Genomic DNA, 26,576 nt, shown 5'->3' with positions numbered 1-26,576 from the left:
AGGTCGGGAAGCTTCGCAGCGTAGCTCTCCGCGCCGTAGCTACGACAGCTAGTCCACACAGAAGTACAAGCCCAGGTCCCGGTTTGCCGGTGTCCCGGTGTCCCGGTGCCGCTGTCCCGGTTGTCCGGTGTCCCGGAAGGTCCTGGCTGGGGGGGGTGGGGCGGGGGGGGGGGCTGTCAGTGCTTCAGCATCATGTCCTCGTGCCGCAGCACCTTGTAGGTGAGCCAGTACAGGACGTTGAACATGAGGAAGCTGAGCGGGAAGGCTGCGCGGGACACTGTGTCGATGCGCTTGGCGCGGTCCACGAAGCGCCGGCGGATCTCGTAGAAGCCGAGGCCGGGCGGCAGGTCGGCGAAGACCGGCGTGGCGTCCATCTCCGGTACGGCGGCCGTCGCCATGGAGAGGCCGAAGCTGTTGAAGAACAAGCCCTGCTGGGCCAGCTCCTCCTCCTGGAGACACAGGGAAGAGACCCGGGTCAGCTTCTACCGCTGTGTGTCTCGGTGAACCCCATCAGCTTCTACCGCTGTACGTCTCGGTGAACCCCATCAGCTTCTACCGCTGTGTGTCTCGGTGAACCCCATCAGCTTCTACCGCTGCATGTCTCGGTGAACCCCATCAGCTTCTACCGCTGTACGTCTCGGTGAACACCATCAGCTTCTACCGCTGTACGTCTCGGTGAACCCCATCAGCTTCTACCGCTGTATGTCTCGGTGAACACCTTCAGCTTCTACCGCTGTACGTCTCGGTGAACCCCATCAGCTTCTACCGCTGTATGTCTCGGTGAACCCCATCAGCTTCTACTGCGGTATGTCTCGGTGAACACCATCAGCTTCGACTGCGGTATGTCTCGGTGAACAAGTGATGAACTTACAATAATAAATTAAAAGCCCTCATATTAACGATAAACGAATACAGTGTATACATCAGTCAGGGTTGATGTACTTAAATAATTAAATACTTCAAATACACCAAATTTGTATGCTGAATGATGAATGAATCACAATGTGGTTTATGTATTATTCAAATGAAGAAGACAAGTGGAGCATCAAACCCCACTCTGACCCCCCTGCCACACTCTGTGGTAGGGCGGGGTTGCATCAACCGTCTGAGATACGTACCCGTCTGGGGCATACTGGTTAAGGAGTTGGACTGGTAACCGGAGGGTGGCCAGTTCAAGTCCTGTCCGGTAGGCAAAATATGTGGACGGGGGGAGTATTTGTGCAGCACTCTCCTTACGTCCTCTTCCACGGATGAGGTGCCCTTGAGCAAGGCACCTGAAGCCCCCCCATCGGCGGGACTTCAGGGCGGCCCACTGCTCCGGGAGTGACGGTGTGCCCCCATGTGTGTGGACCTCTGTGTGTGGACCTCTGTGTGTGGACCTCTGTGTGTGGACCTCTGTGTGAGCCCCCATTTGTGTGGATCTGTGGGTGTGTATGTTGTCACAACACAAGCTACCCGGATGGGTCAAAAGCAGAGAAAGAATTTGCCCCTAAAAGGGACAAATAAAGGATAGCTGAACCTACCCGGGCGCACACACTGCACGGCTGGGCCAGGGTGCCCTGGGAGGCGCTGCTGCTCACTCGGTTGGTGGTCTTCCCCTTCACGTCAACACTGCCCTGCTGGGGAGCAGAACACCACCCGGTCACTACAGAACACCACCCGGATCACTACAGAACACCACCCGGATCACTACAGAACACCACCCGGTCACTACAGAACACCACCAGGTCACTACAGAACACCACCCGGATCACCACAGAACACCACCCGGTCACTACAAAACACCACCCGGATCACTATAGAACACCACCCGGTCACTACAGAACACACAGATCACTACAGAACACCACCCGGTCACAACAGAACACCACCCGAATCACTACAGAACACCACCCGGTCACTACAGAACACCACCCGGTCACTACAGAACACCACCGGGCACTACAGAACACCAACAGGTCACTACAGAACACCACCAGGTCACCACCCGAATCACTACAGAACACCACCCGGTCACTATAGAACACCACCCGGTCACTACAGAACACCACCCGGTCACTACAGAGACACCACCCGGTCACTACAGAACACCACCAGGTCAACACAGAACACCACCCGGATCACTACAGAACACCACCCGAATCACTACAGAACACCACCCGGTCACTACAGAGACACCACCAGGTCACTACAGAACACCACCAGGTCAATACAGAACACCACCCGTTCACTACAGAACAACACCCTGTCACTAAAGAAACACCACCAGGTCACTACAGAACACCACCCGGTCACTACAGAACACCAACCGGTCACTACAGAACACCACCCGTTCACTAGAGACACCACCCGTTCGCTACAGAGACACCACCCGGTCGCTACAGAACACCAACCGGTCACTACAGAACACCACCCGTTCACTAGAGACACCACCTATATCATTGCATAAATACGGTAAGTATCAAGCCAGAAACCACAAATATTAATTCTGTAGGTATTAAATACGTACTGTAATTATTAAATGCATACTGTGAGTATTAAACCACACATTAATACATACTGTAAGTATTAAATACACACTGTAAGTATCAAACCACACATTAGTAAATACTAGTAGTATTAGAGCATATAAACAACCCATGACACAGGTGGCCCACAGGCTTTTAAATATTTCATGTTTCATACATATTTCATCATTTCCTATTAGATAACCATTTCTCTATTAATGTAAAACAAAACTCAGAATCCAGAAATGCAGAAAGAAGAATAAACATACAATTATGTTGATACATGATGTCAACACATCCTTTTAATACAAGTCATTATTCACCCCTGGAGCTGCTTGAGCGAACATCATGCATTCATACACCATGTAGTCACACACATCCACAACAAGCCGAGCCCACTGCGGTCCTCTGCTCATCCCTTCACCGCTCTGACGCGATGTCCACCCTGTCACTCACTCGGGGACGAGGGCTGGGGGACGAAGGCTGGGGGGGGGGGGGGGCACTCACGCTCTGTCGCTGCTGCTCCCTCAGTCTCCTCTTCCTCAGACGGAAGAACTCCTTGTGTTGCCGGGAGACGAAGTTGACGGCGGCGTACTCAAGCAGAGCGGCAAACACAAACAGCAGACACACCGCCATCCAGATGTCGATGGCCTTCACGTAGGACACCTGCATGGGTCACATGGGAGCAGGTAACCATGGAGATCATTCCTCTCGTAGGACACCTGCATGTGTCACATGGGAGCAGGTAACCATGGAGATCATTCATCACGTAGGACACCTGCATGGGTCACATGGGAGCAGGTAACCATGGAGATCATTCCTCTCGTAGGACACCTGCATGGGTCACATGGGAGCAGGTAACCATGGAGATCATTCCTCTCGTAGGACACCTGCATGGGTCACATGGGAGCAGGTAACCATGGAGATCATTCCTCTCGTAGGACACCTGCATGCGTCACATGGGAGCAGGTAACCATGGAGATCATTCATCACGTAGGACACCTGTTGTCACATGGAGGAGGTAACCATGGAGATCATTCATCACCTAGGAAACCTGTTGTCACATGGAGGAGGTAACCATGGAGATCACTCATCACGTAGGACACCGGTTGTCACACGGAGGAGGTAACCATGGAGATCACTCATCACGTAGGACACCTGTTGTCACATGGAGGAGGTAACCATGGAGATCACTCATCACGTAGGACACCTGTTGTCACATGGAGGAGGTAACCATGGAGGTCCTTAACATAGGACAACTGATGAAGGTTTCATCACCTAGGACACCTGCGCAGGTCACACGCACCAGGTAACTCCTGTCGGTGTCAGAACCCAGAGTCACTCCCCAGCTTCCGCAATAGACTCAAGACTCGCTAGTTCAGAGTTCACCTAGACTCTGATTAGCATCGTGTAGCATCTTATCCAAGCTATCTTTGTTGTATACGGGGAATTGGTGAACCTAGCGGTTGTTAGTGCTTGGCACTTGGTTCTATGAACATCCTTACTGTACTGACAGCGATACGTTGTTTCTCTTTCTTCAGAAAAATCGACTAATGCGAGTCGCTTTGATTTAAAGCGTCTGCTAAATGGCCCTGAATCCGACCTGGTTCAGCAGACGCTTCCATCCAACGTGACTCACAGGGAGGCCAGAGACGTGCACCCAGAGAGGACAGCGCCGGTCTGGAGGGCGAACCAGCGCAGCCGTCTCTCCTGCTCCACTAAATCATCCGTTAGCACCGGCCTGAGTCAGAGTGACCTCCGAGGAACGATTCTGCCACGGAGCATTTGGCACGGCAGGCCTGCCACGCATGTAAACAACAACATAACAACAACATAACCATGGCTATACAGCAGTCTGGGATGTTCTTGAAGGGTCACGGCTCTGTGTCCGCAGCTCTGGACAGAACGATTATTCCATATGGCCATAGCGCCATAACCATAGGTAGGGTTACAGTACAGAGACAGGTCATTAACAAATAGGTAGGGGTTGGACAGTACAGAGAGGTCATTAAGGAGCGGGTAGGGGTTAGACAGTACAGAGACAGGTCCTTAAGGAGCAGGTAGGGGTCAGACAGTACAGAGACAGGTCATTAAGGAGCAGGTAGGGGTTAGACAGTGCAGAGACAGGTCATTAAGGAGCAGGTAGGGGTTAGACAGTACAGAGACAGGTCATTAATGAGCAGGTAGGGGTTAGACAGTACAGAGACAGGTCATTAAGGAGCAGGTAGGGGTTAGACAGTACAGAGACAGGTCATTAAGGAGCAGGTAGGGGTTAGACAGTACAGAGACAGGTCATTAAGGATCAGGTAGGGGTTAGACAGTACAGAGACAGGTCATTAAGGAGCAGGTAGGGGTTAGACAGTACAGAGACAGGTCATTAAGGAGCAGGTAGGGGTTAGACAGTACAGAGACAGGTCATTAAAGGGGACGTATTATGCTTTTTGACTTTTATGACCTATAATCTTTGTTATAATGATTGATAGTCATGTTTAACCATACGCAAAAAACGATGTAGATTTTCGGGAAACTCTTGGCACTTTCAGCCTTCTCTGTCAACGCTCGGTTTCGTCCTTCTCCGCCCCCCCGGCCCCCTCCTGCCAACCCAACCCCGTTGTGATTGGTTACCTTCCTTGGAGCGCGCACGCGCGCGGGCAGATTTGACCAGGCAGGGGCGCGGCAGGAGTGCCTCTACGTAGATGTTTCCCGGAAATGTGAACAAGTGAATCGTAATCGTTGTCCGAGTGTTTAGCGCTCTGCACAGCCACCCCAGACTGTCAGCAGGGAATACGTCGAAATGCATGTACGTCATTATTTGACACTTTAGTATGGTTAAACATGAATATCAATAATTATACCAACGTTTATAGGTCATAAAAGTCGAAAAAGCATAATAGGTCCCCTTTAACGAACAGGTAGGGGTTGGACAGTAATGAGAGAGATCATTAAGGATCAGGTAGGGGTTAGACAGTACAGAGACAGGTCATTAAGGAGCAGGTAGGGGTTAGACAGTACAGAGACAGGTCATTAAGGATCAGGTAGGGGTTAGACAGTACAGAGACAGGTCATTAAGGAGCAGGTAGGGGTTAGACAGTACAGAGACAGGTCATTAAGGAGCAGGTAGGGGGTTAAGGCTTCTAGTTCACCCACAGGTAGACTGCAGGCATTGGGGTTCGATCCTGCAACCTTTCCTCTGGGTGCCAAAGGCTCTAACCCCTACACCATCCTGCCCTCCTTAAAAGTGTTGACTTGAAGTTTCAAATCCTAAATGTTTTATAGCGGCCGTCACCATGGAGCAAAATGTGTTTGAAATATTCAGGATGTCAGAGGAGAACTGTTTTATCTTAGCCACCTGATGTCTAGTTCAGTCCCCCAAGAGAAAGAAGAGCCGCCTTGGCGTTTAGTCTCAGGTCAGTGGAGTCCGGACCACTCCGCTAAGAGAGGCTTCAAGTGTGGGACAGCAAAGTCACTGTTCAATGATATGTCTCAGAGATTAATGAATGAAGGCGAAGCCTCTAAGCTGACATCAGGCTGACGTATGAGGGAGCATCGGACAGTACCATGAAGAGAACGCATGGAGTGAACCCCTCAACACTGAGGGGAACCCTCTCATGATCCAGACTAAAGGGGATGTTGTACCCCCCCCCCCCCCCTTAGCCTCTGTCTCCCCCATGATGGAGACGGTGTTCAGACCCCTCTCCCCCCCTGAAGAGCTTGAAGAAGGTTTTAACCGTACCAAACCTGTCAGCTGAAGTTGTGTTAGAAATCATCCGACCAACCAATCAACACACCGGTTAACCAGTTAACCCTCCAGTTAACCAGTCAACACACCGGTTAACCAGTTAACCAACCCTCCAGTTAACCGACGAATTAACCCACAAGTTAATCCAACAGTCCGCCCCCCAGTCCCCCCCCAGTCCGCCCCCAGTCCCCCCCCCGGGCCGTACCTTGGGCAGCGAGGCGCGGGACCCCGAGCTCTGGGTGGTCATGGTGAGCACGGTGGTGATGCCCAGGCCCACGCGGGCAGGCGCGGCGTCCATGTTGATCCAGAAGGACACCCAGGACAGGATGACGGTGAGCAGCGAGGGGATGTACATCTGGATCAGGTAGTAGCCCATCTGCCGCTCCAGGTAGAACTTCACCTCGATGCAGGTGAACATACCTGGGTACAGGTGAGCCAGGGGTGGATAGGGAGTCAGAGGAGCTGTACTGTAGTACTGGACGGACAGGTGAGGATACCTGTGTTGTAGTTCTGTGTGGATAGACAGGTGAGGATACCTGTGTTGTAGTTCTGTGTTAGAGCACAGGTGAGACTACCTGTGTTGTAATGCTGTGTTGATAGACAGGTGAGCGTACCTGTGTTGTAGTGCTGTGGGAAGGACAGGTGAGGCTACCTTTGTTGTAGTGCATTGTGGGAGGACAGGTGAGCGTACCTGTGTTGTAGTGCATTGTGGGAGGACAGGTGAGGCTTCCTGTGATGTAGTGCTTTGTTAAGGACAGGTGAGGTTACCTGTGTCGTGGTGCTGTGTTAAGGACAGGTGGGGTTACCTGTGTTGTAGTGCATTGTGGGAGGACAGGTGAGCGTACCTGTGTTGTAGTTCTGTATAGAGGACAGGTGAGGTTACCTGTGTTGTAGTGCTGTGTTAAGGACAGGTGAGGTTACCTGTGTTGTAGTGCTTGGTGCAGTACCCATGGCCTTTCTCCTCCTTCAACACAAACTGAGGGAGCATGAGGTCGTCTGCGACCTGCACCGGTCCGATGTCCAGCCAGTCAAAGACCAGGTCGTTCATGGTGTAGCCGACTGAGAGGGGAGAGAAGGGCTATAAACACTGCTGACAGAGAGTGAGCTAAACATTGAGTGAGCTAAACAGAATGTGAACTAGACAAAGAGTGAGCTAAGAGCAAAATGTGTTAAAATATGTAAGAGGCCAGCAGCTATGTGAACTGTTTTACATTTTTTGACCTGTGGCCGATTCAAGTTTGAAATAAACGGCGTGTGAGCTGAACAGAGAGAGCTAAACAGAGAGTGAACAGAGTGAACCAAACAGAGTGAGCTAGACTGAGAGTGAACTAAACTGAGTCTACTGAACTGAGTAAACACAGAGAGTGAACAGTAAAGAGAGTGAACAGTAGACAGAGTGAGCTGAACAGAGTGAGCTAACCACAGAGTGAGCTGAACAGAGTGAGCTAACCACAGAGTGAGCTGAACAGAGTGAGCTAACCACAGAGTGAGCTGAACAGAGTGAGCTAACCACAGAGTGAGCTGAACAGAGTGAGCTAACCACAGAGTGAGCTGAACAGAGTGAGCTAACCACAGAGTGAGCTGAACAGAGTGAGCTAACCACAGAGTGAGCTGAACAGAGTGAGCTAACCACAGAGTGAGCCGAACAGAGAGTGAGCCGAACGGAGAGTGAGCCGAACGGAGAGTGAGCTGAACGGAGGGACTCACAGCTCTCCAGCTGCATGGTGCAGACTTGGCTGTCCATGGGGAAGTTCTTCAGATCCATGGGGCACGAGAGGATGAGCGTGAGCCTGGAGATCAGACGGCACAAACCCCCCAGGACACAGCGTTAGCACGCGGAACAAGGCTGCACTGTACGGCACATACAGTGCCTTCAAGGGCTGATGTTATGCCACCATTATGCCATCACAAGGCGTTTGAGAACATCAGCCTTTTTATGTGTTTTGGTGACATCACAAGTGGGGAGGAGTGCCAACCAAGAGCTATGTTGGATATATAAGTAACATTTGCTACAGCCCACTGAGTAGTCTGGTAGACTGATCTATTCAGCATACGTGTAGGTGGACACTCCTCTCCACTTACCCACTTATCACACTCTTACCTGGCGGCACAATATGATAATATAATAATATCACCCCTTTAGAACGCCATGCACAGATGCAATATACGGTTACAACACAATATATGACATACAATGCAATGCGATAGAAATGTCAGAATCTTATTACGATTTGTACAGTTAAATGGTAACTTGTGCGTACTTAATGTTGCTTAGCGACAGATAACCCAACGTTGAGTCATTCGTTTCCAAGATCGCAATTGAATCACAGACCGAATCGGTTTAGAGCAATTTACATCAGGGAATAGTTGTAGTACTAACATTTAATTAACTTCTCCCATCACTGACTCAGACTCGCTAATAGTGAGCATCCTTCCTGTACAATGAGCTGCCAAGAGGGAGTCGTAAAGCTGCGTCCCAGATCGCTCAATCCAAGACCACAGCCCAAACATGTTTACTCATCAGGCAACAAACCTTAACAGGATAATTCAGAGAAGACTTCAATAATATGGCTTCTCAAAATACTCAAATTTAAATAAAAAATTCTCTCACGTTATATTAGTAATTATATTTATAGGTATATCTACCTTTATATTAGGGTGTATATATGAGTATGTATGTAGTAGATATATGCAGTATGTATATATGATGACTAGTATTGTACTAGTGGCCTACATTATGATCAGTTCGGAAGGACATGATGACACATATCTGTGTTTTCCTCAAGCGGTTCTGCGTTGGCGCACGCACACACACACACACACACACACACACACACACACACACACACACACACACACACACACACACACACACACACACACACACACACACACACACACACACACACACACACACACACACACACACAAACACACACACACACACACACACGGCGCCACCCCCACCCTGAGATGTCAAGACGTTCTCCTCACCCCTAAGTGGGTCAGGGTCCTGGAGCTGCTAAATGCTGCTCTGTTGTGGCTTTCTGTCCGTAAACTGATCTTCATGTTGTGGGGTTTGTGCTGAGAATGAGCAGTCCTGTTTTAACACGGTTAATGGAGAACTTGTTCTGGGCTTTGGTGGGATTTCATGTTTTGGAGAAAACTTGGTTTACAGCTGATTCTGTGTGAACCAATTTGAACCAAGCAGGAGATGAGGGGTTGATGAGGTTGTGAGTCGGTGCTGATGAGGGGGTGAGTCGGTCCTGATGAGGGGGTGAGTGATGAGGGGGTGTCACCTGATGCTGTAGAGGACGTTCCCGTTCTGGAAGATCCTCAGCAGCTTGTTGTCGGTGGTGACCTCGTGGAAGCTGGCGCCCTTCTCGTTGGCGAAGAAGAGGTCGGGCTTCCAGATGGAGTCCAGCATGGAGGGGTCCAGGTCCAGGGAGTCGTCGGGGTACTCCTTGTAGGCCAGCCGCGGGTCGTTCCACTGCTGCCGGAGAAACACGTTCAACCGGTAGTCCTGCGGTGGAAGACGGGTTCAATATACTGCAATACACACACACACACACACACATATATATATATATATACACAAATACAGTACTCTACACAATACAGTCCTCTGCAATACAGTACACAATACTGTACTTTACACAATGAGGTACTTTTAAAATACAGTACTCTCTGTTGACATCGTAGTGTTTAAATAATCCTTTCCGGTCTTTATTTTAACACGGTTTTGCTCTCCGCGACCACGTAGTGACATCAGGCGCTGGAGTGAGTGAACGGTTCACGCTTCATCTCACCGAGTTCTCTCACTGTTCACCGTCAAAGCCAGACTTTAACCGACAAACAAAACAAAGAACACTCTGTGCCGCTGAACACAACGTGTTGGCCTGGACTAAAACGGCCCGGAAATAAATGATTCATACAACTCTTCAAAAGCACCGTACGGGTTTGCGCGAAGCCCCGACTCAGTCTACGTGTTCTGTGTGGCTCTGTGACCCCAGAGACACTCCTGCACATCGTTGGATCAAATTCAGTATTTTGACTGTGTTGTTTTAAATCTGACAGAAAGACTTCTCCTCAGACAGGACCCGAATCCCGCTCTCGTAAAGTGAGTTATGATGAGTTATCTCTCAGCGTTCACGCCCCAGCGACCAGCCGTCGCTGGGAGGGTTGGGGGGGGGGGGGGAGGACCTCTCACCATGGTGGTCTCCGTGATGGAGCCGAAGCTGTTGATGAAGAGGTTACACGTCACATTCACCGGGGGGCCTGCGAGGAAGAACAGTAGGTGTCGATGAGTCGTCATTACCATCATCATCATCATCATCATCATCATCATCACCACCAGCCCCACCACACACACACACACACACACACACACACACACACACACACACACACACACACACACACACACACACACACACACACACACACACACACACACACACACACACACACACACACACACACACACACACACACACAGTTGAACAGAGATAAACAGCCCAAAACGGTGTGTTGTGATTTCCAGCACAGCGTCAATCTGTGGATCCAGCGGAGCTGAATATTTCAGAAAGCGCCTCCATGACTTATTGAAGCTCCTGTAGCTACATTAGAGTATATATAGATAATCAGGAGGGCTTCTCTCCTGCGCCGGCGTTGGGAAGTGGACCAGGTATGAAATATTCATGTCCCTCCAAGCCCGGTGAGGAGGAAGAGGAGGACGAGGAGGAAGAGGAGGAAGAGGAGGAGGAAGTGGAAGTGGAGGATGAAGAGGAGGAGGAAGTGGAGGAAGTATCTGAACCATCTGAAGTGAACTGGGTCTTGGGGTTAGCGGCGCGGTCGGGACTTGGCGTCTATAAATACGATAACCTGTGGCGACGCTCTTCAATGAGCAGCAGCTCGATTAACCCCACAGACGGGAGGACTGCAGGCAGCGCTCTCCGGAGCTAAGAGACCAGATGAGCGGGATCAGTGCCGCACCGCTGGAGCCGCACCGCTGCCCCACACCTGGTGGGCAGAGGGGGCGGGAACACTGGAGGGAGCGCTCTGGAGGGAGGGAGCGGCTCAGGAGGGAGCGAGCGGTTCAGGAGGGAGGGAGCGGCTCTTTAAGGAGCGAGGGAGCGGTTCTTTAAGGAGGGAGGGAGCGGTTCAGGAGGGAGGGAGCGGCTCTTTAAGGAGGGAGGGAGCGGCTCTTTAAGGAGGGAGGGAGCGGTTCTTTCAGGAGCGAGGGAGCGGTTCCTCCAGGAGAGAGTGGTTCTTTAAGGAGGGAGCGGTTCAGGAGGAAGGGAGCAGTACTTTCCGGAGGGAGCAGTACTTTCCGGAGGGAGCAGTTCTTTCCGGAAAGAGCGGTTCTCTCAGGAGGGAACGGTTCTTTCAGGAGGGAAAGTTTCTTTAAGGTGGGAGCGGTTCTTTAAGGAAAGAGCGGTTCTTTCAGGAGCGAACGGTTCCTCCGGGAGGGAGCGTTTCTTTAAGGAGGGAGCGGTTCTTTGAGGAGTGAGTGGTTCATTAAGGAGCGAGCGGTTCTTTAAGGAGGGAGCGGTTCTTTAAGGAGGGAGCGGTTCTTTAAGGAGCGAGCGGTTCTTTAAGGAGCGAGCGGTTCCTCCGGGAGGGAGCGTTTCTTTAAGGAGGGAGCGGTTCTTTGAGGAGTGAGCGGTTCTTTAAGGAGGGAGCGGTTCTTTAAGGAGGGAGCGGTTCTTTGAGGAGCGAGCGGTTCTTTGAGGAGCGAGCGGTTCTTTAAGGAGCGAGCGGTTCCTCCGGGAGGGAGCGTTTCTTTAAGGAGTGAGCAGTTCATTAAGGAGCGAGCGGTTCTTTAAAGAGCGAGCGGTTCTTTAAGGAGCGAGCGGTTCCCCTAGGTGTGATACCCTTGCGTCGTCATACCTTTGAAGTTGGGTCTGATGCGCGCGTCGTAGCCGGAGGTCCGGCCCATCAGCTTGTCCAGGAAATCTGACGGAGACGGGGGCTTAGGGGTCCGTGCCGGGAACTTCAACTCCTTACACACCCCCGACCTGAGAGAGAGAGAGAGAGAGAGAGAGAGAGAGAGAGAGAGAGAGAGAGAGAGAGAGAAAGAGAGATGTATTTATAACTGGACCGACCCCGCAGACAGAAAGATGAACAACCTAACTAAACTAAAACCACCAGGCTGAACAACAGAACGACAGATCTATATATCAACAGTTCAACGGAGCAACAGAACCGGTAAATAACTTGATATCACCGCTCAGAGGACCAGCGACAAACCAACCGCTGCTCTACCGTTGGAATTAGAGTATGCCTAACTGACGGTGAATTGGATAAATCATGTTAGAAGAAGTGTGTTTCCCACATTCCAAATATGCATAGAACTTAGAAAATACCCAATTCACTTTTTGTGTTTACATTTTTTGGGATAATTTAAATGTCGAATTAAAGGGAATAATGTCATACGGGTGCATTTAATTTTTTATATGATATTTGTGAAATATACGATTTCAAAGTCAAGTAACACTAAAGGTGTACAAACCGTTTGGAAAACGATCATCTATCCCCGGAAGATCTGAGATAAATGCGATTTCTACAAAGCAAAGCCAGTTTACAAAAGTGACCATACACCCCAAACGAACCGATTAAAGAAATCGAATAATCAACAGAAAAATGTTTACTAAAATAGAACCCCTGTTTAGTGATCTGACCTGCTCTCCCGTAGCACCAGACAGCAGAGCAGCAGCACGACGCGAGTGTTGGAACGCATCCTGACCGAGCATCGCTCCTCACATCCAGAGCGAGGGGCGGGGGGTCGGACCCGTCGGACCCGGGGCTCCTCTCCCTCGAACCCGGGTCTCCTCTCCGTGGACCCGGTTCACTCCACTTCGGGACTCTTTCGAACTCGGGGCTCCTCGCCACGGATCCGGTCTCACTCCACTTCGGGACTCTTTCGTACCCGGGTCTCCTCTCCGCGCACCCGGTGTCACGCCACTTCGGGGCAGGTTTGAATCCGGAGCGGTCGCTGCAGGTGTGAATCCGGAGCGGTTGCTGCAGGTGTGAATCCGGGTTGTAGCTGCAGCAGAACCTTAACCCTATCCCAGGGAGTTGTGGGAGTGTGTGTGGGCTTGTGTGAGTTGAAGCTCGATGTCTCGTTCCGCTCCAGGAGTTTCTGTGCGCTCATCTGCAGAGACAGCGCCGTGTGTTCTTTTTTTTTCTACTTCGGGTCATGTGACTCCAAGATGTTTTATGTCCACATTAACTTTTAATGGAACCTCCTTGATTTAAGTCTCAAAAAAAAAAACACTGAAAATGAAATGGATTTAAAATGTTGAGGCCTACTTTTGAAGACACGTATTTGTGAATAGTTTGAATATGGTCATGTACAATAAAAATGTGTGAATTAAATAAAGATGCACAGGTTACATTTCTCTAAAGTCACCAACATTTCCTCGAAGGTCACTTCTAAAGGACCAGCCGGTGATGGGCAGACACCTGAAAGAGATCCATCTCCACGGAGACTTGGATCAAATCGTGACACCATAAAGACGACATAAACACTCAGCGGACAGCAGGGACTCTTCTTTGCGGAGGCGCCGTCACCCTGAAGCAGAGATAAGCACGCCGGCCTCGCATTGTTAAACCCTGCGTTGGTCCGACCGGGCGATGCCGGGACGCGGCCCCTCACGCTGCGCTGGGCCGGGTTTAATGCGACGGAAACCTCGGCTGCTTGTTACTACTCGGCGCTCCCAGAGCCGCCACGACGCTCCGATGACATCGAGGCAGCATGTCAGCAGTAACGAGATGTGTTGGAGCAAACACAATGTGCCCTACATGGAGGAGGAGGCGGCCGCCGCGGCGGAGGAGCCTCCACCCGGGGGCGGAGGAGGGGGACGACGAGCACCAACCGACTCAAAATCAAACGAGTTTCACTTTAAAAATATTTTTTTATTGCAGATTTCATCTCTTCTTTTTTTCAACTCCTTTACACACACACTGAGGATACAATCCTTGATCGAGCGATGGGGGAGGAGACGGAGAGACAGACAGAGGGAGAGAGACCAATAGATGGAGAGAGAGAGAGAGGGAGACAATTATACTTGAATCACATTTTCCCGACGAGGACGATGCATTCACCTTGTGGGCGTGGCCTAATGAGACGGATCAAACTGATTGTTCAAACACACACTCAGAACGTGAAAAGTGCCAAACGCTCGTCTTAATTACAGAAACACGCCCCTGTGCGTTCTCCCAGGGACAGGAAGTGAGCTGCAGTGACGACAGGAAATGAGATGCAGTGCAGAGGTTCAGCAGTGGGGTTCTCCCAGCGCGGTCGTCACACTTCCGAACGATTATTGGCCGCGACAGCCTTCACACGCCATTAGCTCTGCGCTCAACACACACACACTCCTAGCACACACACACACACACACTCTAATCCTCGTGGATGTTGAAGAGTTTGGCCACTTCGTTCAGATCTGCGTGTTCCTCCCCGTCTTTGATGATCTGGAAGGCAGACAGAAACACGTTAAGTCGTGCTATCGGACGCAGATCGTACGCTCAGAGACGCATCGCTTTCTAACGGAGCAAATAAACGCAGGGCTCAGGATCGGAAAACTTAAACGGGTGGATTCAGAGTGTGATTGAACTGACCCGCTCGCTGTAGATGTGTGGATAAATAAAACTGTTTCTGACAAGCTTAAGGAGTTCTGACTCAATGTCAGCTGAAATAAATAATACAATGAGTAAAACACTTAAACTGAAACATGACTCAATGAAAGTGGAAAGACGAATAAACTCCCTCCGATTCTAACACATACCGAGAGCTGTGCCTGATCCAACGAGAGCAGAACTACATCCCATCATGTGGGTTTCTCCATAACGTACGTAGATCCGTCTCCGACTCAAACACACGAGTAGATTCCGACCTCCATAAGTGACTCTCTGGTGCCTGACTCAGAGCCGAGCTACGCTGAGTCCCGGCGGTCGTACCTTGCGTGCGATGGGCATCCGGTTGAAGACGTTCCACAGGATGATCCCGACCACCACCTTGTCCCGCAGGTAGAAGATCACCCCCTTGCCGTAGTCGTCCTTCTGGGGCAGGCTGGGCGGGGCGGGCGTCGTGGAGGCCACGGGGCTCTGGGCCACCTCCTCCGTCTCGCTCTCCGACCGGATCCCCGTCCCTGGGGGTGAAGGGCCGACACAGCGGGTGAGGAGAGGGAGGGGGTCTAGACTCTAGGGGGACTGACAACGTACTGAGGGAGGGGGGAGTCTAGGGGGAGGGTGTTCCATTGTGCTCTATAACAGAGTCTGGTCTCAGTGCTCTGTAACAGTCTCTGGGGTGTGTGTGTGTGTGTGTGTGTGTGTGTGTGTGTGTGTGTGTGTGTGTGTGTGTGTGTGTGTGTGTGTGTGTGTGTGTCTCTGGCGTACCGGACTTCTCGGTGGCGGCGCGGGGCGTGTCCTTGGCGGTCGCCTTGGCGAAGACCCCCACGGTGGGGAGGCTGCTGTCCACGATGCCGATGGCCTCGTAGCCCACGTCCGGGCCCAGGTCACTCCTGTCACATGACACGATCACATGACACGGGCACACGGTGAGTCAGCCGCACGTCAACATGCATGAACCACAGCAGCCTCGTGCTCAGTTCTCTCTCTCTCTCTCCGTTATCCCTCTCTCTCCATCTACCCTATGATTCTACAGCCAACGTTCTAGAGTTGGGTGTTGGGGAGCAGACTAAATCCTACTAGAACCTACAGGAATGCTAGAACCTCCTAGAGGATGACTAGAACCTTCTAGACCTGGAACCCCAAAAAGCACTAAAACCTACAGACTACAGACAAGACTCTAGAGCAGGGGTCTTCAACGTTTTCCAGGCCAAGGACCCCCAACCTGATGGAGAGATGGAGCGGGGACCCCCTACTTATATATTGTATAAAATTGTGTTTAATATTAAACTGTCCTTCTTCTTAATTGAAGGAGCAGGCGGAGCAGGCAGAGAACAGCTCTCTCCCGCTGGGCTTTCATTAAAATCAAATACATAAAGATGTCTTGGCCGGTCCAGATGTGACAGGTGTGTGCCCTCCTTTTGCCTTATAATCAATACTATTGTCTAGCACCTGTGGATTACCTTTGGATGTGCGCACCACCCCTCTTGTCTTATCAACCAAAACTTTCGCTACCCCCCTGCAGTACCTCTGCGGACCCCCTAGGGGTCGCGGACCCCCTGTTGAAGACCTCTGCTCTAGAGGAACAGGAGAACCCAGAGGAGCGACTAGAACCTACCAGAACATGGACTGGTGCCAGTACGGCTTGTTGGCCCCGGTCATGTTCTCCCCGGCCAGCCGGCCGCTGACCACCGCGTGGTCGTGGTGCTCCACCCGCCGGCGGCCCAGCCGGATGTCGTAGAAGCAGGCCGCATCGCCGGCCTACACACACACACACACACACACACACACACACACACACACACACACACACACACACACACACACACACACACACACACACACACACACACACACACACACACACACACACACACACACACACACACACACACACACACACACACACGTTTAGGTCGGGCTAGATACTGGGTAATACAGTACTATGTTGGGGGTGTACACAGTTGGTCATATGTTGGACGCTTATAGTCTCCCGCTAGATGTATGCTGGATGCTATAGTGTAGCCCCCAGCTAACTGTATGCTATAGTGTAGCCCCCAGCTAACTGGATGCTATAGTGTAGCCCCCAGCTAACTGGATGCTATAGTGTAGCCCCCAGCTAACTGTATGCTATAGTGTAGCCCCCAGCTAACTGTATGCTATAGTGTAACCCCCAGCTAACTGGATGCTATAGTGTAGCCCCCAGCTAACTGTATGCTATAGTGTAGCCCCCAGCTAACTGTATGCTATAGTGTAGCCCCCAGCTAACTGTATGCTATAGTGTAGCAGCATGTAGCAGTTTGGATGCTATAGTGTAGCAGTGTGGAAGCTGGCTGTTAGCTAGAAACAGCTCATAGTTTCTCCACTATGGACGCCACTAAACATGGATGCACTTAGCAGGACATTGGACACAGGGTAAAAGCTTCCACCAAGCGTCACATGTTGCTAGCATCATGCTATGTGACAGGCCCTCGTCTGTACATGTAGCATGTCCGCGGCCGAGGAGCGACATGAATAAATCACCAGGCAGCCCCCAGGAAACGGCTTCTTTTACAGCGTGCTATGGTTTCTTCATGGAGGGGGGGGGGGGGGGTTGAAGAGGAGGGCAGCACATGTAGCGTAGCGCGTAGCATAGCGTAGCATAGAGTAGTGTTGCAGGTGAGGACGGAGCCCACAAGACGTGTAGCGTAGCTACAAACTATTATATTAGTTATCTGGTCGTTTGACGCTAAAACCAAAATCGGAATCAAAAATGTGATTAATCGCCCAGCTATAGTAGCATGTAGCAAAGCGTAGCGTAGCAGGTGAGGGCCAGGTCTACAGGCAGTGTAGCATAGCATGTAGCACTGCAGCTGAGGAGCCTACAGTGCACGGTGCCTACAGAACCGGCCCCGCTAGCGCCTTGACTCCGGCTCCCTCTGCGTCCCTGACACCCTCTCGCTAACGACCTACTTAACACGCCACGTCATAATAGACATCCGGGTTGCCGGTTCAATGCCCTCTGCCCGCGGCCCTGCAGCACATTAACACGGCTGAAGGGAGGAGGGGCTGCCGGGCACAATTAGCAAGAGGACCTCGTCACAAACACACGGCCGCAGGGGCCACTGGGGGCCCTCGCTGACTGTACGGGACCCCAGAGGCCCCGATGATGATATAACCGCCATGGCAAGCTACAGATGGGGATGCTGTATGATCGGCAAAACAAGTTCATGTTTGAAAGCTTTTCCTAAAACGTCCCGCCGTCTCTAGGAAGAGACATGGTCGAGTCGTAGCAGCGAGCTGCTCCTCCCTTTGTGGGGGGAGGATGGAGGCCCCCCCCCCCCCCCTCGAGACAGGCTGTAGATACTGAGGGGGTTAGGACCATGTGGACGGGAGAGGTGGAGGGGAGAGGATGGGTGGAGGAGGAGGGGAGGACAGGATGAGAGGAGGGGAGGAGAGGACGAGAGGAGAGGAAGGGTGGAGGAGGAAAGGATACGAGGAGGAGGGGAGGAGAGGACGAGAGGAAGGGTGGAGGCGGAGGAGGAGAGGAGGAGAGGAGAGGATGAGAGGAGGGGAGGAGAGGATGAGAGGAGGGGTGGAGAGGAGGGGTGTAGGATGAAGATGAGGATGTGGGAGAGAGGAGGAAGAGGAGACTACGACAAGAAAGAAAGAAGAGCCGATGAGGGGAAGTGAGCAGGAGGTGGAGCTCTCAAAAAGCTTTGCGGACTAAAGAACAAACTAGAAGCCCCCCCCCACCCCCCTGACGGAGGACCTACCACCCAGATGTTGGAGCGCGCCTGCAGCTCCGCGTTGACCCGGTACCCCCCGAAGTCGGCGTCCACCTCCAGACCGGCCGACTTGGCCAGGTCCACGCTGGGCTCCAGACCCACCGCCGCCACCAGGTGGTCCGTGATCACCTGCAGGGGGACGCGACCACACGGTGAGCTCCTTGAGGACATGACGCTGCGTGGTTCTCTCATCGGGGGGTCTTCCCCCAGGGTGGGGGGGGACGTACCACGCGGCCGTCCTTCAGGTGGATGTGGACCTGCTCGTCCTTGAAGCTGACGGACTTCACCAGGGCCTCGGGCATCACCTTCACCCCCTCTGAGGATACAGGGAGACATTAGCAGGCGGTCAGCGGGAGAGCATCGGTGAGGCTTTCAGCACACTACTTTACTACTTGAATTGAGGAAACCCGACCAACACACTTCCCATCAAACTCGTGTTCAATGATTCGTTTTCAGTAAAATGTTCCTAATTAAAGCGTTGATCAGCAGATCAGCAGGTCTGATTGGACGGTCACCTTTCTTGACCTTCTCGGTGGTCCAGTTGCTCAGGTACTCCGGGAGGACCTTCCCCATGTTCCCCTTCTCCGGGAAGATCTGCACCACCTCCAGATCTGAGTCAGCAGCTGGAGGAGGAGGAGGAGGAGGAGGAGGAGGGCGATCAGACTATAGGTCACAAACGCTGCTGTAGTGAATCCGTGATGATGAATCATGAGATTGGGGTGATGATGAGGTTGTTACAGTTAATGCGAGTGGGTGAGGGTGACATCGTCACAGATCATCTGATGCTGTGGGGATGAGGTTACAGGTCATGTGAATGGGCTAGGGTCATGTGATGAGGTGAGGATGATGACACTAGCCGTGTTCAAAACCGATCCCTATTCACTCACTCACTATTCCCTATATAGTGTTCATGATATAGTGCCCTATATAGGGAACGAACAAACGAGAATTCGGACACTACGCTGAACATTTCTAAACGTCATTTGCGTCAGTAAATGCGCCGGGTATTTGTGTGACGCAGACAGATGCGCAAACATCATGTAAACAAACCGGGAACTCACGAGGAAAGCTGGAGGTTGTATTGATGTTGAACATTACATTTCCTTGTTCAAGTTTTTTCGAATTAATTTAGAATGTTACATTTTCTATGTTAAATCCCAAATAAATTGTTGACATTTCTAAAGACTCTTCTTAGCTTCTTCTTCTCCTCCGGAAAAACACGACCGCATTGCATTGTGGTATACGGGAGTAACATGTAGGGTACATCGTAGGTAAACTCAAATTTTGGGAATTTTAAGTGCACTAAATAGGGCATGAAATTAACCACTGAGAATTCGAACACCACTACAACATGGCGAGCACCCTATATAGTGCACTATATCCGTGATGGGGAACGATTTCGAACACAGCTACTGTCACAGGGCATGTGACGGCTGGTCTTACATCTCCTGCCCAGGGCGCAGGCCAGCTCACTGCCGAGGAAGCCTCCGCCCACGATGGTGATGGACTTCACACTCCTGGAGACCATGTCCAGCACCTTGAAGTCCTCCACCTGGAACACACCGGCCAGCCTTCAAAAACCAGCCGACAACCCACCTGTGAGGCGCTCTGCCGCCCTCTAGTGGCGGCTCACTCACCTTGCGGAACAGAGTGGTCCGGTTCATCACCTCCTCCCCGGCCCGCTCTATCACCTGCATGTTCCTGGGGACTCCGCCTACAAGGGGAGGAGTCAGCATGAGGGGGGAGGAGTCGACACCAGGGGGGAGGAGTCGACACCAGGCGGGAGGAGTCGACACCAGGCGGGAGGAGTCGACACCAGGCGGGAGGAGTCGACACGGGGTGGGAGGAGTCAACACGGGGTGGGAGGAGTCAACACAGGGTGGGAGGAGTCAACACGGGGTGGGAGGAGTCAACACGGGGTGGGAGGAGTCAACACGGGGTGGGAGGAGTCAACACGGGGTGGGAGGAGTCAACACGGGTTGGGAGGAGTCAACACGGGGTGGGAGGAGTCAACACGAGGTGGGAGGAGTCTAAATGAATGCGTTTTTAAAGCGGTGCCCACCTGTAGCGATCAGACACTTATCGTAGGAAATCTCTGTGTTATCGTCCAGCTGCACTTTGTTCCCCCTCACGTCCATGTGCACCACCTGGTGGACAGTCAGGGCATCAGCTCAACCTGACCAACAGGCCGTAACCTGGTGGTAAGGCGGTGCTGCGGTACGAACCTTCCTGCCCGTGAGCACGGCCACACCTCCGTTGGGGGCCACGGCCAGCTCCTCAGGGCTGATGTAGAACGACGGCGGCTGGAAGTAGATGCTGACAACACAACAACAACAGACATACTTAACACACACCGAGACGCCCCGTCACCAAGGATCAGCCACACACAGGGTCACATGACCGAGGAGGAGGATAGAGGAGGAAATGAAGAGGTAGAAGGAGGATGAGGAGGATGAGGAGGAAGGAGGTTGTGTGAGAGAGGAGGAGGTGTATGGAGGAGAAGATGGAGGTAGAAAGAGAGGAGGAAAGTATAGGAAGTGATGGACAAAGAAGAGGTGGAGGAGAGCAAGACAAGGATGTGAGGGAGAAAGAAGAAGAAGGAGGAGGAGGAGGAGGAGGAGAGCACCGTAGCGGTGGGCCCACCTCCTCTCCTTCCCATTCCACTGTTTGAAGCGCAGCGTGTCGGTGACCGTGGGGTCGTCAGAGAACCACAGCTCTTTGGAGAGCGGGGGCCTCATGTAGGGCAGGTCCGGCTCGTCCGTCACGATCAGCACCTGGGGGGGGGGACGACGACGACACCCGTTTAGCTCCTTCATCACCTCCCTCGTCACCCAATCAACCCCGGGATCACCCACAGTAACCCCTCTACCATGGCAACCGTCACTCTACCATGGCAACCGTCACTCTACCATGGCAACCGTCACCCACCTTGGCATCAGGGTCGCGGGCGCGGATGGAGCGGGCGGCGGCAAAAGACGCGGTGCCCCCTCCAATCAGAAGGTAGGGGGCGTGGCCTGGCACCACAGGTAGGCTGGCTGCGGGTTCCGCTGAGGGGGGGGGGGGGGAGACGGGGGGAGGCAGGGAGAGAGAGGGAGTGAGAACCCAACGCCGGAGCCCTGCGCTGAAGCAGAACCATGACCCAAACATGACCAGCTGAAGACAAAATGAAGACGTGCACTTTACTCCTGAAAATAACCAGAGAAGAAGATGAATTATTTTATTAAAATTAAGGAAAAAAAAAACAGGTGAGATTCAAAGTTTAGTAGAACTGCACAGTGTGCAGGAGAGCAGGTCTTAACCATTAACCGTTAACAGGTTTGTCGAGGCTAGGTCCACAGCTGGATTGAGAACCCAAAACGGTGAAAGAACATAAGATGGAAAGTAAAAGGAAAACGGCGTCAGGCTGCACCCTGAGTCGGTCGGGTCTCCTCCTCGCCCTTACCACTCTCTGCTGGGGCCATGGGGTCTGCTCCGACAGCGGCTGCTTCTACTGCAACTGGTTCTACAGCAGCAGCTTCTACAGCGGCTGCTTCTACAGCAGCAGCTTCTACAGCAGCAGGTTCTACAGCTGCTACTTCTACTGCAACAGCTTCTACAGCTGCTACTTCTACTGCAACAGCTTCTAATGCAACAGCTTCTACTGCAACAGCTTCTACAGCTGCTACTTCTACTGCAACAGCTTCTACAGCTGCTACTTCTACTGCAACAGCTTCTACAGCTGCTACTTCTACTGCAACAGCTTCTACTGCAACAGCTTCTACTGCAGCAGGTTCTACCGCGGCAGGTTCTACTGCTGCAGGTTCTACTGCAACAGATTCTACAGCTTCTGCTTCTACAGCTTCTGCTTCTACTGCAGCAGGTTCTACTACAGCAGGTTCTAGAGCAGCAGCAGGTTCTAGAGCAGCAGCAGGTTCTAGAGCAGCGGCAGGTTCTGCAGCAGCGGGTTCTAGAGAAGCAGCAGGTTCTACTACATCAGGTTCTAGAGCAGCAGGTTCTCCAGCTGGTTCCGGTCCACTTTCTGTTTGTAGGAGCGGAAGATGTTAAGCAAGTTAGGACACAACGTTCACAGAGGAGGAGGTCATAGGAACAACTCAGAATGCATCATGGGATTGTGTGTTGGCCATGCTGTGTTGGCCATTTTGAGAGGAATCAGGAGTTGAAGTAATGTTTAATCCTAGAAAGTATATCAGAACCTAGGCTTATGAAAGCTTAGGCTAGCTAGGTTAATGTTTTGCCACGTCCCACATGAGAAACACGTTCCCCCACGGCGACTGACTCCCTGTAGTGACATGCAACGTGCGACGGCAGTGGGCATGCAACCAAGGGGGCGGGGCGGGGAGGGGGCCCTTGACACAAGAGACCCCCAACGGGGGGGGGGGTTACCAGGAGTGTGAGTGAGGTTCTAGAGGGTTTGACGAGCGGAGGGTTTTGACAGGACGGGTGCTTGGCATTCAGGGTGACGGCGTTAATGAGGGATGCAGCGATACATCCACCCAACAACACACCCACCACCATATTAGTACACCGATGTCGGACAAATTGCTTTGATCGGTATCGGAAGAGTCGGCCATGAAACGCATATATTTGGAAGTTATAATAAAGATATATGTATATGCATCTTAAAATATATGAGTTTCCGTGTGAAAACCATCACTGTGTATGGAACCGTAGCGATTCAATCTTAACGGCCCATATTAGTTTATGAATATCGGAATTGGCAAAGTCATATTACATCGGTGCAGCCCAACTTTTAATTAGAGTCCCCATCTCGAGCTCTCGATGTGTGACTAGGTCGTTAATCTCTAAGACACACGTTATCATACTGTGATAAGACCAAGAAGTCTTTTGTTCAGAGTCTGGGCCTAGAAGAGAGAAGTGTGGTGAAAGTCGGCGGGGAAAGAATGGAGAGTTTCAACACTGTTTACATGCAGCCACCTGTGAGAAACGTCTGGAGGAGGAGGGCGGGTTAGGGAGAAAGTGTATTCCGCATGCAACACATGGTGGCAGGGTCCGAGGGTCAAGGGTCACAGGTCACGACTCGGTTCCATGAGGTCATGCATGATATGCCCTGGACGCCAACGTACGGATATGCGACACATTCTTGGGGCTTCACGTGTAGACCACACTGCAAATTAACTTGCACTCACCTATACAGCCCCACATCTAGCCCTCACACTAGGGCTGAACGATCTATCGTTTTCGACCGAAAATCGGGATCTCAAGCATTACGATTTTGGGATCGTCAAAGCTGCGTTTTTTTTTTTTTTTTTTAATATATTTTACAAAAGTGCAATTATTTTGATGCTGATGAGCCATTGAAGCAAGTTTACTTAAGAAAGAGGGCTCCCTTTTTATTTGACTTTTTTGGTTGTTGTTTCTTAGGTACTTGAATAAACAGTCTTGCATTTGAAATCTGTTGCCAGCAGTTTTCATTATTGCATTACCTTAATGGAATTCATTGGTTATATAATTTATACTGAAACTTGATTTAAAGAAAATAAATCGTGGTTGAAATCGAAACCGCAATCTCTACCAGAAAAATCGCAATTTCAATTTTTTCTTAAAATCGTTCAGCCCTACCTCACACTGAAAACACGAGAACCAAGTGCTCACATGAACCAGTACTTGGTAATTAACACTCTACTCAGCTTTTAATCCAACACTTTCAGTACATGAAAGAGACTGAGGAATCCCAAGTTAAGTAACTTAATCACAGCGTCCGTTTATTACCCATCCTCCCGACCGCTTTGTATTCTTAACCCAACCGGTCGGAGGAACATCGCTGCAACGCTGTCCTCACGGCGCTGGGAGTTGAGGTTACGCTCTACACATGGAGCCGCAGGCATGGCCTCTGTCTACACATGAAGCCCAAGACTGGACCTCCCACGTGCAGGTGGAGACGGAGAGAGGGACGGAGAGAGGGACAGACTACCTGGGCTGTCTTCACTGGAGCTGGGGGCTGACGGCTCCTCCGCGGGGGTCTCCTCCACTACTGGGGTCTCCTCTACTACTGGGGTCTCCTCTACTGCCGGGGTCTCCTCTACTGGGGCTGGGGTCTCCTCTACTGGGGCTGGGGTCTCCTCTATCGGGGCCGGGGTCTCCTCTACCGGGGCTGGGCTCTCCTCCTGGGGGGCCGGTGTGAGGGCCTCCGTCTCTGGTGCTGCAGCTACTGAATCAAACAGAAGGACAGAGTAGAACCGAGGAGAGTAGGATTCAGTATCAGAGGTCACCTAGACTCTGCATATCCCCCCCCCCCCCCCACACACACACACACACCTTTCACTTAAATAAATAAATAAATAAAACTTAGCAATGAGAAGCATCTTATCCTAGCTATATTTGTTGTGTACGGGGAATGGGTTAACCTAGTGATGGTTAGTGCTTGGCACTTGGTTCTATGAACATCCTTACTGTACCGACAGAGATATATTGTTGTTCCTCTTCATCCTGACAAATGTACTTATTTGAAGTCGCTTTGGATAAAAGCGTCTTCTTAACGCCCTCAATGTAAATGTTAATGTAGTATCTCTAAACCACCTAATGTGACCGGTTCTAGACTAATAACCTTTTTTTTTAGCAGTCAGAGTTTAAAGAAATGTGTTAACTTTATATAAAAATACCAGAGCCTACACATGATGCAGTACCAATCCCTGAACCACAGGAGCGTATAGGACCAGCCGACCCGACTCACCGGGCTCTGGGCTCTGGATGTACGACGTCTGCTGCGACTTGGTTGGTCTGGAGGTGATCTCTGTGATGCGCTCGTCGTATCGCTCTCTGTCCCCTCGCACTGTCCGGTACGTCTGGTAACCAATCACTCATTAATACTGATACCGTAATACACAGAATACAACCACCAGGAAACACTCATTAATACTGATACCGTAATACACAGAATACAGACACCGGGAAATACTAATACCGTAATACACAGAATACAGCCACCGGGAAATACTAATACCATAATACACAGAATACAGACACCGGGAAATACTAATACCGTAATACACAGAATACAGCCACCATGAAATACTAATACAACCACCAAGGAATATTCATTAATATACCTATACCATACTACACAGATAACCACTAGGAAATACTATTACCGTAATACACAACTACTTGCAAGGAGCATATGCAGTGCTGTAGGCTACTGAAAATGTTGAATAATTTAAAAACCTGTATAGACAGACAGTAAAGTCTAACATGTGTTGTACTAACACTATTCATAGTCCTGCATTACTATTATTAGTGAGTCTTTAAACGAACAGGGAGCCACAATGTAGGGCCAGCCAGGGTCAGTTATCACAAGACACTAACACATGGTTCTTATCTCTTCATACAATGTAGTAAAGTTAATCGTTCACTTATTTAATAGTAAATATAGGAGTGATCGATTAGGAGTGAAAATATTTGAGCAAATGTAAAAAAAAACGAATGGCTACCACTAGTCGGTCCGGAGAATTAAGGACGGAAAGACCGACTCTGGTGTTGGGATGTTACCTGTGATAGCAGACAGACAGTCAGTCGGAAAGTCAGTGGCCGAAAAGAAGTCAGTCGGACAGAGACAGTCAGACAAGGATAAAGATGTGTGTGTTGCTCTTGTGATAGCAGACAGACAGACAGACAGTCAGTCAGACAGACAAGCATAAAGTGTTGTTTGTTGTGATAGCAGAAAGACAGTCAGTGAGCCAGTCAGTCAGACAGGAACAGTCAGACAAGTACAAAGTGTTGTGTGTTGTGATAGCAGAAAGACAGTCAGACAGTCAGTCAGTGAGTCCGTCAGTCAGACAGACAGACAGGAACAGTCAGACAGGTATAAAGTGTTGTGTTGTGATAGCAGACAGACAGCCGGACAGGAGCAGTCAGTCAGTCAGTGAAGACCAGTCAGTCAGTGAAGACCAGCCACTAATCTCCATTCTTGGG

General features: G+C 51.1%; 2 protein-coding genes across 2 annotated transcripts; both read right to left on the bottom strand.

Moving 5' to 3' along the window:
- Positions 1–176: 176 nt before the first annotated feature.
- Positions 177–12,991, bottom strand: glra4b (glycine receptor, alpha 4b). The gene is made up of 10 exons (XM_056594930.1): positions 12,930–12,991; positions 12,112–12,266; positions 10,457–10,527; positions 9,546–9,769; positions 7,954–8,036; positions 7,168–7,305; positions 6,452–6,666; positions 3,015–3,173; positions 1,524–1,619; positions 177–449 (listed from the first exon to the last, which is right to left on the bottom strand). Exons 1-10 carry the CDS (start codon positions 12,986–12,988, stop codon positions 177–179), a joined length of 1,473 nt encoding a protein of 490 aa, XP_056450905.1. The 5' UTR covers positions 12,989–12,991.
- A 1,143-nt stretch (positions 12,992–14,134) lies between these two features.
- Positions 14,135–25,466, bottom strand: aifm1 (apoptosis inducing factor mitochondrion associated 1). Its single transcript, XM_056595263.1, has 15 exons — positions 25,339–25,466; positions 24,580–24,816; positions 21,576–21,694; positions 21,291–21,421; positions 20,873–20,963; positions 20,710–20,794; positions 20,285–20,361; positions 20,091–20,199; positions 19,163–19,270; positions 18,875–18,963; positions 18,636–18,776; positions 16,499–16,641; positions 15,649–15,773; positions 15,211–15,401; positions 14,135–14,724 (listed from the first exon to the last, which is right to left on the bottom strand). The coding sequence occupies exons 4-15, from the start codon at positions 21,383–21,385 to the stop codon at positions 14,653–14,655; spliced, it is 1,326 nt and encodes a 441-aa protein (XP_056451238.1). The 5' UTR covers positions 21,386–21,421; positions 21,576–21,694; positions 24,580–24,816; positions 25,339–25,466; the 3' UTR covers positions 14,135–14,652.
- Between the last annotated feature and the right edge of the window lie 1,110 nt (positions 25,467–26,576).

Source organism: Gadus chalcogrammus, chromosome 7 (assembly GCF_026213295.1).
Source record: "Gadus chalcogrammus isolate NIFS_2021 chromosome 7, NIFS_Gcha_1.0, whole genome shotgun sequence".
In the NCBI taxonomy this organism is placed as follows: domain Eukaryota; kingdom Metazoa; phylum Chordata; class Actinopteri; order Gadiformes; family Gadidae; genus Gadus; species Gadus chalcogrammus.
The sequence above is the reverse complement of the archived record's forward strand: the minus strand, read 5'-3'. Positions and strand labels throughout refer to the sequence as shown.

Excerpts from the sequence above, each read along its gene's own strand:
- glra4b (XM_056594930.1), bottom strand. The coding sequence starts at position 12,988 with ATGCGTTCCAACACTCGCGTCGTGCTGCTGCTCTGCTGTCTGGTGCTA. Across the intron at positions 8,037-9,545 it reads AACGTCCTCTACAGCATCAG|GCTCACGCTCATCCTCTCGT; the intron begins GTGACACCCCCT and ends TCTGATCTCCAG. Across the intron at positions 3,174-6,451 it reads CCCGCGCCTCGCTGCCCAAG|GTGTCCTACGTGAAGGCCAT; the intron begins GTACGGCCCGGG and ends TGACCCATGCAG.
- aifm1 (XM_056595263.1), bottom strand. The coding sequence starts at position 21,385 with ATGAGGCCCCCGCTCTCCAAAGAGCTGTGGTTCTCTGACGACCCCACG. Across the intron at positions 16,642-18,635 it reads CGCGCTCCAACATCTGGGTG|GCCGGCGATGCGGCCTGCTT; the intron begins GTAGGTCCTCCG and ends GTGTGTGTGTAG. Across the intron at positions 15,774-16,498 it reads TGGCACCAGTCCATGTTCTG|GAGTGACCTGGGCCCGGACG; the intron begins GTAGGTTCTAGT and ends GTCATGTGACAG.